Source organism: Alligator sinensis, unplaced genomic scaffold (assembly GCF_000455745.1).
Source record: "Alligator sinensis unplaced genomic scaffold, ASM45574v1 scaffold87_1, whole genome shotgun sequence".
NCBI lineage: Eukaryota > Metazoa > Chordata > Crocodylia > Alligatoridae > Alligator > Alligator sinensis.
In genome coordinates, this window is record NW_005841929.1 from 2,961,989 (window position 1) to 2,975,207 (window position 13,219).

The 13,219-nt window shown below is 43.7% G+C and overlaps 1 protein-coding gene across 1 annotated transcript in view; it reads right to left on the minus strand.

The window, feature by feature from the left end:
- ERC1 (ELKS/RAB6-interacting/CAST family member 1) overlaps window positions 1-13,219 on the minus strand; it is a 479,524-nt gene that overhangs the window by 278,929 nt on the left and 187,376 nt on the right. Inside the window, exons 8-9 of the mRNA XM_006019448.3 lie at window positions 2,569-2,706; window positions 557-697 (exon numbers count right to left, since the gene is read on the minus strand). Coding sequence (XP_006019510.1) covers window positions 557-697; window positions 2,569-2,706 — 279 coding nt within the window. The remainder of the gene's footprint in view (window positions 1-556; window positions 698-2,568; window positions 2,707-13,219) is intronic.

Sequence of the window (13,219 nt, forward strand, 5' to 3'; positions counted from 1 at the left end):
GGAGAAGTAACAGCAACTTTTCTGTTTAAAGAGCTCAGAAAGATCAGAACAGGTCAGAATGTTTTAACACTAAGGCTTTCTATTTGAAATCTCTGAATTTATCATGTGAATCACGTTTATATACTTAACAGTGCTAACATGGCACCCTTGAAAGGATTTCAAGACAACCCAGAGTGCTATGACACCCTGGCTGAAAGAATCAGATCAACAGAATTTTCCTCTTTCTTTCATTCACTTCAGCATATCTAATATGCAGCAGGTCTGTTCCAAACATAATGAGCCCCAGATAAGTGCTCCCAATGACCACGGAACCAACTCACAACTTCAACAGCAATGCTAGTGATCAAACCACAGCAAAAAAAAAACAGAAAAAAATGAACGTCATGCTAAACTATAACAAAGCTTCCTGAGACTTTTATGTTTGCAATGCACCACACAGTAGATATGCAGTGCACAAATTTCTTGAAGAACCATGACTATAAAACACCTTCTTTTCTCTCTCTATCGCTCAGGATAAACAAGTCTAACAATAGGACAGATTCGTTCTGGCATTAACCTCTTTCTCTGAGAGATCTCCTTGCAAGAGGCTGACTTTTTCTTTTAGGTCCTTAATATCTTTCTTGAAGTTGTCGATCTCCTCCTGTTTTTCTCGCTCATCCCGGTCCCGTTGCTCTTTCAGGCGCTCAATAGTCCGCTCCTGTCAAAAGAACACAATGTTCAGTGAAGAAAATCTTGTCGAGTCAGCTTACTTCTGTGATGACATCAGGTCCAATCTCTTCTTACTAGTTTTAGGGGAGAAAATATGTAGTTTTGCCATTTTCCTCTTGCATCTCTCCCTACCAGACCCCAGTAAGGATGAAAATATTTTGAAACCTCTTTGGTTTCAGATATAACTTCTAGGCATCTTGTTACTGCAACTTCTCCGATCAATGAATTTTTAACAACACTATTATAGTATAACCATATTTAACCACCTTAGGGACAGAAACTACACATAAACCAGGATAAGTGATCAGAAACCAGTTAAAAAAATTAGCACAACAGAAATCGTATGTTACGTGCACTGGCACATAAACCATTTTCAAAATGGCCAAAATCAGTTTATGATAAACCTGGATGGATGTAATATCAGACTTAACTGATTTAGGTTAAACCAGTTTATTGAACTTCTGTCCCAGATCCTCTCCAGATTCAAGTTAAATCAGTCCCTTAGCATCCCCGGATGCGTTGCACCGCTCCTCAAACCTCCCTTTGCAGGATGGGCTGGCTAGCCTTGGCCCAAGCTGTCTGATCCAGCCTAGCAGGGAGGAGTGCTCTAGAGCCCCCTGGCTTCCGGCCTGAGCCACTGCAGGCATGTGGCTGCCTTTCCAGAATCAAAAGTGAATGTCTGTTCACTTGCTTATCAGTTCAATCTATTCAGCTTAGACTACCCTAAAAAGATTGAATTAATTCAGCCTCCGGCTTTTTGACTGTCTGTACTTAGACCTTCCCATTAACAGAAGCTTAGTCGCATCTGACAGCAAGGTACATCAGGCATTGTTTCTTTACTTATTCCAATTCTACTTTTTTTGAGCTGTTGCAATATATCTATAGCCCTTCAAACAGAAATACCTGTAATGTAAAAGTTGTGGAATACAAAACTAGCATGGGAAAAAGCAAAAAAAAAAAAATCTCTTTACATGAAGTATCAACAGATATTCACCAAGTTTGAAAGTGAGACCATTCTATATAAAAAATAAGCCCTAATATCAGACAAACATAATATCAAAGCTTTGTCTTCACAGTCAGTCAGATTTAGGGAACCAATGTTCAAAACAGAATATATATGGTAGTTCCCTCAGTCACCAATCCCCTCAGAATTGGGCAAACATGAAAAATGCAGTCAGACAATAAGGTCATGAAGAAAGGAGACTACCATATCATTGTAACATTTGATTTAATTTTGAGAAACAAAAAAGATAGATTCTAGATAGGGAACTTAAAATCCCTTATAAAACACACAAGGAAAATTTTTTAAAAGAATAAAAGAATAAACAACACATCAGTCTAACTAGAAAAGTTACACCACTGACAGAATAAAAACAGCCTGAGCAAGATCCTATGCAAGTTTATATTCGGCTGGCAGAGTATATGGAGCAACTTTTTCTGTTTTACAGTTATAAGACAGACCCAATGCACAGGATAGCATCTTGCAGCCCAAAACCATGCACACCACAGCTTTATACCTAAGTCTCTTAACCCCCACCCCCAGAGTCCTATTTCTAGCAGACACACTGAGAACCATACTCAATGTCTTTATGCAAAACATGAGTCTGAGTGGCAGCACAGTGCTTGTCAGAATATCCTATGCTGACCCCTAGTGAAGTCAGTCTTTCCTTATAACTGCTATTCAAATCATCCTCTGACTTCTTGCAACAATTGCCAGAGAACAATGAACAACACAACTACACTGTAAAAAGACTTCATCCACTATGTACAATTCAAGGCTTTGCTGGAAAAGTTTGGATTTACACAGATGATTAGTCTAAGGGACTTTGGATTTAAAGGATTTATGCCCTTCAGACTCACTTTCTCTGCAAGTGCTTCTTCCAGTGTAGTCAAGGCAGTGTCAGTGTTGGTGGTGTCAGCCTGCAGGGATTTTACTCGATCCTTCAAACTGCTCATTTGTTTCTCCTTGTCTCTTAACTGTTCCTGGAGATTTTCAATCTTAAGAAAGGAAAGATAAGAAAAGTATGACTTAAGAGAATTTAACTGTGTACAAAGCTTTATAATGCATTTCTAAAAGAAATATACTGATATTAAAACATCAAACCTCTGCAGGTTCAGCTCTCTATATCAAAGGAAAACATGCCACAAGAAAAAAGCCACATGCAAGATTTTAGCTTTTGGGTGTCCATCACAAAATATGGTGAAACATGCAACTAAAAGTAGTATATATGAACTTTTTTTAAAACTGAAGGACAATTTAAGCACATTAGGTGAGACAGGAAGCAACGTTTTGAGTATCTAGGAAAGAGAGCTCTGAGAAAAAAATATAGCCTAAAAATATTTTCAAAATAGTATAAATAAAGGAAGGGAATTATCTACAGCTAGAGTGTCAAACTCATCCAGCCCCACAGGCTGGATGAGTCGCACAGGGCTGTGTCATCTATCCCAAGGGGAAGCTGGTGGGCTCAGAAATTTGGCAGTAGCAGTAGAAGAAGCTGCAGCAATTAGCACTGCCACCACTTGCCCAGCTGGCCCTGTCAAGAGCCCACAGGCCAGATGACAAAAGGGCCGGGTCTTTGACATCCCTGATCTACAGTCTTGGAAGATGGTAGGAAAATGTGGAACAGACTGCAGATAAAAAAGGAACATTTAGGTTATATATTAACGAAAATATCAGCAAAGCAACTGACTGCATGCAGAAACATCACTGCAGTTATTAAATATAACATCAGTGGGAATAATTTAGTGAATAGCTTTGAGTGCTCCAAACACTTTTCTGGACCCAAACAGGAGGCATTTGGATGCGAATTTACTTCAGGCAGAAAATAGTCTGCAACTTCCTTGAAATGGACACTATCCTCAGTATCCTGTTCCTTACTATATTTATACAATGTCCTTTACCCCATGCAATAGTTAAGGGGAAAAGCAGACAATCTAAGTATGGCCTCTGAAAGAAGGTAGGGCAGGGTGGCACCTTAGGGAGTTTATACACATGCTCTGGGACTGGAGATGGGGGGTGGAGGGTGCTTTAATCAGAGCAGCACCGAGAGACACTCTAATTAAAGAGCCCGGAGCTTCACGTGTATCAGTGTCCCTGCACTGAGAAGAGGTGGTGGGGGTGCTTTAACTAGAGCTCATTCAACAAGCTTTAGTTAAAGTGGCCCCACTGTTATTTTTCAGTGCAGGGACACTGATACCCATGATGCTGGAGTCTGCTGGAGTGCAGTAATTACCATGCTCCAGCAGACTCAATTAATCTAATCTGCTCTGACACGCTGTAATTACAGTGTGTCAGAGCAGCCTCACTGCATGTGTATAAGTGCCCTTAGAGACAAACTGGTTCAGAGGCAAAGGCTCTCATTTGTCAGATGTTATAAATGGATTTGGAGAAAGAAACAGTTTAAGAGAGAGGAATTTAAATACAAAGGAAAAGGATAGGGGGAAGGGGCACTGATGAAAGAGGCAAAAGGTGGGTTGAAAAGGTCAACAGGGAAAACCAAATTAGTTAACATGAGTGACACAGGAATAAACAGGTGGAGTTAAAAGCTATTCCAGGTAAGGGGGTAAGAATTCTTACTCTCTGCTGGGACCAAACTTAACACAACCCAGCCTGTGGATGATTTCTTGTTCTGCAATTTCGTGTTCAATCTGTTTGGTTTTTTTCTGTTTAAGGACAGCTACTCTGAGCTCAATGATGCACTGTCCAGGGAGCTTAAACAGCTCTGCCATGGGTCTCTGTCTGTTTCTGGGTTTAACGTCAAATTGGTGTCCACTCACTCTTTTATGTAAGAATTTCCCTGCCTGGCCAAGGTAAATGGCAGAGGGACAAGGTAGACAGCAGGTGATGGCCTATATTGCACTGGTAGAGGAGTGGGTAAATGAACCCCAGATATTCTGTGTGGTTTGGCTGAGTGATGATATGTTCAGTATTGATGACGAGACACAACTGGCATCTGGATTTACAGCTAGGTCTGGTGGCTTGGTGAGAGTTGGACTTTGACAGTCTCTTAACATCTTTTGACCTGATAGACATTTTTTGACCTGAGATATACTGACCTGATTTTCTATAGATTTGTTGGAATATTTTTAATTGGTAGTGATTCAGAAAATACCTTTTCTTCAAATGGCAAAATCTACTAGCATAATTACATCTAGTTCTGTGCACAAACACAATTGCATGCCTCAGGGAACTGAAAACTTTGGTAGCCTGTAAACAGTGTAACCAATTGATATAATCAAATCTGCAGAGGATTAGTATCCTGTGTTTTGTTTTTTTTAATTCTGTTTCTTTGCAGAAAGGACATATTTTCTACATAAATGGGCATATAGCAAGAATGAAAGAAAGAGAAAACAGTAACATGCACGTACAGTATGTATGTTGTATAGTATGCATCTTCTTAAGACTTTCAAACTGGTAATTGTTTCACAGATATTTGCTTAACAAGACATCTCCCAAGGGGCTGTTTTGGTAGACTCAAATTCCATTAATTTTGTCAAAGGGGCTTGAATGCCTTACTATTAAAAATGGAAGGCAAGAAGTTGGCACTGATTATGGGAGCCTCATACAGACTAGTTTTTTATTAAAACACAAGGCTACTTACAGGTTACCCCTATGAAGATTTCCAAACTATTACATTCACTTGCAAATGCATATGTATGCATATAGTACAGGTATGCACAAAGACTATATAGCAGAACACATACAAAAAATGCATACAGTGTCTACACTATCAGGTATAAACTGAAACAGTAAGGGAAAGATAGTTGGCAAGTAAAGCATTGAAAGAGTATACTTCTATATTTATATTGACAACATACATTTAAGAACAACACAAATCATGCCTAACACACATTAGATAGAGACGGAAACAAAGTTATAACAGGTAACAAGAGTGTGACCTGTTGAAAATAAAAGCATGAGAATCTTTTAAATTCTTCTTTCTTTAAATTGAAATATGTATGATGTTTAAGTCCTTATTCATATCTTCTTGTAGCACTAGTGGCACCTTGGGGTTAAACAGGATCATCCACAAAACAGAAATCTAACAGTTCTGAAAGAACAGTTTCTTTCTCTCTTGACATGCTCACACAGGTGCAGCTATTTCTAAACTGAACCAGGTAATGTCTCATACAGTAGCAAATGTGGCTGTTTTTGACTTGATGAGACTTCAGAGTTTCATCAGCTGTCTAGACAGACCAACTGTTTAGATAGCGAAGCAAGAAAATACACTACAAAGATGTGAGAACTATTCTTAGACTCCTGTTTACTTCTGGAAGGGAAATACTTGGCAGTAAACGCTCCAACAGGCTGGACAGAGAAGAAAGTGCACACAGATACCTTCAGCTCTGAGAAAGTAACTCCAAGAGAAGCACACCTAAACAACCAAACATGGACGCAACTCAATCAGCTGGCCAAGACTATGAACAGTTGAAAGAGATGTATACATTTATGTGACCAGAGTCATCTGATAGTTTTTGACTACTGTATTCCCTTCATTATAGCTGCATTTAAAAAGAGAGTGTCTAAGGTACATATTTAGTAGGGCTGTGTGCAACAGCACCATTTCATTTTGACTTCTGTTTTGCTGTTTCGATGGGACAGTGTTTCGTTTAGAGTTTCGTTTTATTTCAAAGCCACTGTTCTGTTTCATTTTGTTGAAACTGTTTTGCTGTTTCAATATTTTGCCCATAGGCTATAACGGGGAATCATTAAACTGCCTATAACTTTGTCATTTCTTGCCTGATTCAAATCAAAACAGTGGGAAGGGTAGCCCCTGCTGAGGCTATGAATCCTGCCAAGTTTCAAGGAGATAGATGCAAGGGTTTCTGGGAAACTGCACCTCAAACTGTCCAGAGCAAAAACCGTGACATGTGTGACTGTGTGCGTGTTAAGACGCAGCGGAGTGAAAACTGCAGGGATGGTTGCCCCTGCTGAGGCCATGAAGCCTGCTAGGTTTCAAGGAGATAGGTGCAGGGGGTTCTGGGAAACTACACCTCAAGCTGCTGACAAGCAAAACTCGTGATGTGTGTGTGTGTGGGGCTGACAAGCAAAACTCGTGACGTACGCGCGTGTATATGTGGGGCTGACAAGCAAAACTCGTGACGTACGCGTGTGTGTGTGCGTGGGGCTGACAAGCAAAACTCGTGACGTACGCGCATGCGTGTGGCTGACAAGCAAAACTCGTGACGTGTGTGTGTGTGTGTGTGTGTGTGTGTGCGCGCGCGCGTGTGTGTGTGTGGCACAGCTGTTTTTCCATCCCTCCCCCAGAGCACTGGGATTGGAAGGGACCTCAGGGAGGATCACAGTCACTGGCCAGCTACATATGTCAATAAGAGAGCCGTCCGTCCCCTCTCTTCTCCCTCCCTCTCTTTACTTTCTGTTTCCCTGCAAGCAAGCCCAGCTTTGAAACTCAAAATGTTTTGAAACTTTCGAAATATTTCAAGTACCCTCGTTTTGTTTCGAGGCTGTTTTGAAGCTTTTCATTTTGTTTCAATTTTGCTATTTCAAGCTCAAAACAGTGTCAAAACTAAACACCCGGCAAAATTTCACACAGGCCTAATATTTACTATAAACTTTGTATTTCTAAACAGAACGTCTACTCTGCATGTTTAGTTGGGCTGGTCCTGATGCCTTGGGTTAAAACAAGTATATTGAAGCATTCAAACCATTTCAAAAGCTACTCAGCAACCAAAGAAAATGTGCAGAACACAGATCCACTTTCTGTAGAATCATATAATTGCTGTTCCACAATAAAAAAACCACTTGTCCTTAACCTAAAATTTAAGGAAAAAACAAGAATGGGCTTATGGGGAACAAACTGTCCCATTTCACATGCTCAGTATAGAAATATCAGTAAAATTTCCCTTATGAAATAGTCAGTGACATTCAGTAACCTGTACTTAAATTTCCCCAAAGCCTACACAGAAGTGACTCAAAACAGAGACAGAAGCTATAGGTTCTCCAGTGCTGCATATACCCAAGAAAATCTGTGCAAAATACTCCTTGCTCTGGCCATACATTGTTAAATAATGAATATTCACTGCTACTTTCTACCTATTGTATCACAAGCAATGTAGTATGCTCCCTTCCTAAGGACTGAACATTGCTCCATTCTTCCTCATCCCATTAAAAAACCGAGCACCAAATTAACCAGATAACATGCAAAACCAAGCTAGGTATCTCGAACATGCTCCACACTTCATGTCCCCAAGCAAACACAATTTTGCTCGGTTCTCCATACTCTTTAGGACAGGGGTGTCCAACCTTTTTGAATGTGGAGCTAGATCATAAGCTTTTTATCACCCAGTGGGCCAGCGAGCCATATTCATATTTTATCACCCCGCAGGCCGTATGTTGGACAAGCCTGAAATAAGGCAAAGCTGGCATAAACCCCCACCTGTGCTCAGCTAGTGACAAACTACAGCAAATGATGTCCTGGACCAGCCATCCCAACAGCTGGGCCCCTCCTTCTGCCCACTACGACCAACATTTGAAAGCAGCCCCAGAAGATATTTGCCAGCCGTGTTAAAATATGTGACCAAACCGATGTAGCTGGTGCTCTCACGCAGGCCAAGGGGCCACCTATGCCACTGCTTCCCCAGGCCTTGTCCACACCAGCAACACTGCTGCCCAAAGTCTTGGCAGTGCTTGGGCAGACACGGCTGGGGCCCAGCCAAAGCATGAGACGGGGGACGGTGGAACTGCGGGAGCGAAGCCGGTTCCCAGCCTGGCAGGGTCTCAGGCCTGGTCTGCCCAGGGCGGCTTCTGGCAGGGGAAGGCCTCAGGGGAACACGGGCTGTTCCGCTCCTCTGCACTTCCCTGCAGCAAAGGCAAATGGCCCCGGGGAAGGAGAAGGCAGCCGCCGCAGCAGGAGAACAGTGCCCGGCCCAGCCGCAGGTAGTGACAATCCCCCCTCTCCCCTCGGGCAGCCCCCAAGCAGCACAGTCCCACGAGCTGGCACTGCCCAAGGGGGGCCGGAGTGAGGTGGCCGCTGCACCACAGCCCCTCGCTCACCCACCCACACGGCCCTGCTCACCATGGTGCCCGGCTGCCCACGCACGCAGCCCTGGTGGTCTCAGCGCTGGGGGCCCGCCGGGCCCCGCGCTCTGACACTGGCTCCCGCCGCCTCGCCCCACAGAGGTCATGCCAGGACCCCCCTGCCGAGGCCCCCCCCGGGGCTGCTCTCCCGACTGCCTGTGCTGGGCGCTGCGCCCCATTCCCACCCCACAGCCGCCAAGCCCGCCAGGTCCTGGGAGGCGGGAGAGACGCCGGGGGCAAGGGGCTGAGCCGGAGACAACTAAAAGTGGGTGCTGTACTCAGCTCATCCCGTCAGGCGCAGCTGGGGCAGCCCCATGCCACGCAGCCCTCGGAGCGGCAGTGGGACCCGGCTCACATGACACAGGAGGTCATGCGAGCCCAGCCCCGCAGGAGTGAGCAGCTCCCCTCCCCTCCTCCACCCACCTGTCCTGAGCGAGGGACCTCAGGCCACAGAAAATGACTTAGCGGGCTGCATGGCAGCCTGCGGGCCGTATGTTGGACAAGCCTGCTTTAGGAGATAGACTGACAGGAGTTTGCAGCAACAGTTTTTAACTGAACCAACAACCTTCCTCTGAAATGACCTCAACCTAAGAAATGTAAACTTCTGCCCCATGATTTTCAGGCTGGAAAGAGAACAAATATAATCATTATTATATTATCACGGCCCCTTTATTCCCGCTGTAAATCTGTATTTTCCAAGGGAAAGATAATTGCTGACACATGACTGGAAAAAACTAATGTTGACTGCAAAGGTAGATGCTAGAATCATCTACTCTACATACTTATTCCCTCACTGGGAAAGATTTATTGAAATATTTTATTTGGCTTTTTATCAACATTGTCTGTTGTCAGGCAGTATCACGTTTCAACCTGGTTGATTTATTCTCAGTTGTATGGAATTGATTCTTTGGAGGCTCTAATCACTAGAGCAAAAATAGAAAAAGGCTTCCTTTGGGATTCTGTTGGAAGGGCAGGATGACCACTTTTGCTAACACCTGCCTCTGAAAATATCATGCAAAAACCATGGGGGAAAGCAGGGGTTTCATCCCCCCATTGTGGGGGAGGGACAGCACGGACAATAATAGGCTTTGCTCATGCACTCAGGGCCGTGCACTGAGGGCCATGCAGGCCAGACGCCAGTAGCCTGAGGGGAAGTGGGGGGTTAATTGCAGGCAGCAGCAGCAGAGGAACACCAGTACGGTACCCCGAGCTGAGTCCTTCCAAGGAGTGGCCAGCTGGCATCAGGGAGAGGGAGGGGAGGAGAGATGTGACCTGGCTGCAGTGAGGGGGGGAATCTACTCATTGCTATCTCCCGTGGCGGCAGTGTGGCCTAGGCCAGTGCTGCCCCATGGGATGGGGTTCAGAGCCCAACATCTCCAGCCCCACATAGGGGGCCATGGTTTGCAGGCAGGCCGCAGCTGCAGCACAGGTCCCGGTCCCCTTCCCCCCCCCCAGCAGTGGTGGAATGAACTATCACAGCAGGCACAGGTGAAGCACTTGTCATCTACTTATGGTAGCACTGGGCACTTGGGATGGGCTTCTGTGGGCTGGGGGCATGGGCAGCGGTAGGGGGAGGCAATGAATTATGGCATCCCAGTCCAGCCTGGTCCCACGGCCCAGGGGCCAAGGCAGTGACTGGCCCATGGCAACCTGCCCCAAGTGCTTGGCACCACCATGAGCAGGCAGTGGGTGACAGGTGCCTCTCCCTGGGTTTAAACCCCTTCCCAATCATACTCAATGGCCTGCCAGGGCCTGGCCACACCCCCCTCAGCTTAGTTCCCTCCAGATGAGTGCTCACTGTAGCGCCCCCCCAGTTTCTGGCCTGAGTCACTGCAGGCATGTGCCTGCATTTCCAGAGTCAAAAGTGAATGTCTATTCACTTGCAAATTGGTTCAATCTATGCAAGTTAGACTAACCTGCAAAGACTGAATCAATTCAGGCTCCAGCTTTTGGAATGTCTGTCCTTAGCCTTGGAGTTTCAATAGGATTCAATAAGTTCCTTTTACTTTACATCCCAAGTTGTTGGTGCTGAGCACTGTTATACCCCAGAGGTACTGGCACTTCAATTATAAACAAAAGTGATCCCTATATAGTGTATGCATCAGTTAAGTTTATAAAGTAATTTGGAATCCTTTGGGTTTTGAAGTATTAACTAAATGGAAGGTACCATTACGTGTACAATATCCAGTCTGCTTTATTTCTCTATTCTCAATTCCACAGACCTAGGTCAACCCCTGGAGACAGAGGTGGTCAATTGTTAAGTGTTATGAATAGTCATTGATAAAACAATGAAATGTTTGTTCAGTTCACGTCAATGACTCTGTCTAGGGCAGGGAAGTTGTATTTGAATTTTATCTACTTCCCGGAAAAGTAGGTCATAACACCAAGTTAACATTTTAAAGGAGTTACTGACTGCTACTTGAAAAACACTTAAAGTCAGAAACAGGAAGTCTGAAAGCATGAAAGACAGAGAAGAACTCTAACCAGGGGAACATCACATCTACATGATTAAAGCATCCAAAGCTTTTGTTACACCCCGCCCCAAACCCCCCCCCTCCCAAAAAACCCCAAAGAACAAAACCTGAGAAAGCACTGTATTTTTAGAAAGCTTGGCTACTAAGCTTAACACTCGTGTTCTTTAAAAAGTAGTAGATGGGTCTTCTTCCTTCTGGCTATAAAAGAATATTGTTTCTCAAAACACTACTATCATCTCAAACTTCACCCCTTCTAGGAAATGCTTATTTGATATCTTTACAGTGCTTTGGAACTACACTGAAACTGAGAAACCCACTAGAGGAAGAGGTTTGTACTGCCTCTATCCAGCCTGTTACTCTGTAACTGTTTGAAAGAGAGAGACAGAATTTTGAGGGTGTAGCTAGAAGGAGGAAGGTTTAAAGCAGAAATCCAGCCGATGTACCAAATCCAGTACATAATCAGTTGCTATAGCTTGGCTATTCAGGTAAAATTCCATGAAACAACTGAAAGCATAACAAAATCTTATATAATCACAAGCAGGGTTTTTTTTGGAAACTGCTTCAAAACTAGCATACAATATTTTTACTCAAAATTAGTTAGGCATTTTTAGCTACGCAGTTTATAATTAGGGGTTTACTTTAACTCGCAGAAAGACAAAGCAATTATCATGGCTTGGTCGCAGCATGAAGAACTGATTTTGAGGGCATTTTCCAATGGCCCTGCCCCTTGCCACTGATTGGTGGAGACACACATACCATATAATTGAATAGTAAATTCCACAGAAAGTAAAATATATCATATAATTTGTATCATATATTCTTATATTTAAATGTTACATTTAAATCTACATTTAAATATATAGTAAATATAGATTTAGGTTCAACATGAATTGCAATGTATATAATCATATTTTATTATTGTATGTAGCGTTCTACAAAAAGTTTAGAAATACTAATAAATGCTAACCTTAATAGAAACATTTTCACTTCACCAACTGGCATTTTCACTTAGTACAGGGGTTGTCAACCAGGAGTACACATACCCCTGGGGGTACTTGGGAAGGCCCTAGGGGGTACACATGGGTGGGCAGGGTTGGAGCGCTGGGAGCAGGGCCGGGGCAGCGGTGCCCATCTGCAGGCTGCACAGGTACCGCCCGGAGGGGAAGCTTGCACACCATCCACCACCCCGCACCACTGCTCCGTGTTCAGCCGTGCACCCCTCCCCCTCGCTCAGTGTCTGGCTGTGCCACCACCCCTTCCCCCTGCTCCAGGTCCATCCGCCACTCATTAAAAAAGGTTGAAAACCCCTAACTTAGTATGTCACTAGTGGACAGTAACTTTCAATCATGTGATCTATGGCTGTAGTGATTGTTGCATTGCCTTTGATTTGAGGTAAGCATTGAGACATTCTAAAACAGCATATTATCTGAATAATATGCTGGAGTTTTTTAGGTTGATTTCACGGGAAATCATGGTAAAAGTAATATTTCCTGGTGTGGAATCAGAAAAAATATATGCCTTAAACTTTGATTATTTTAGTTATAAGATGACATAACCGCTTTGTGGAGAATTGCTGGCTCTGTATAGTAGAACAGATAAGAGAAAGTGTTTGTTCTTTGTAACTCCTCTGCAACTGCTTCGCTCACCGCGGCCTTGAAGATAGCAAAAAAGTATGTACAAATCTGATTTCCAGGTGCAAGAAGGAGGTTTGTGAACTAACCTCGCCTCCCCCATTACTTCCCATCCTGATTACAGCAAAGAAATAATGAAGTAATATTATAGCCGCTTTTCATGCTAATTTCACTATATGATCACGTGAGTTGTAAGCAACTGTTAAAAAGTATATAAGCCTCCTGATTTTGCTCGTGGGGGGGACCCCTTCCAAGTGCTTGGGAAATCCATGTCACTTTGGAATCCCCCCTACAGCTGTAGTTTCTTTTGAATAAAAGCTTCTGCTGACCTGACCCAAAAGTATGCTGCGTGTGTTTCCACGACAAAA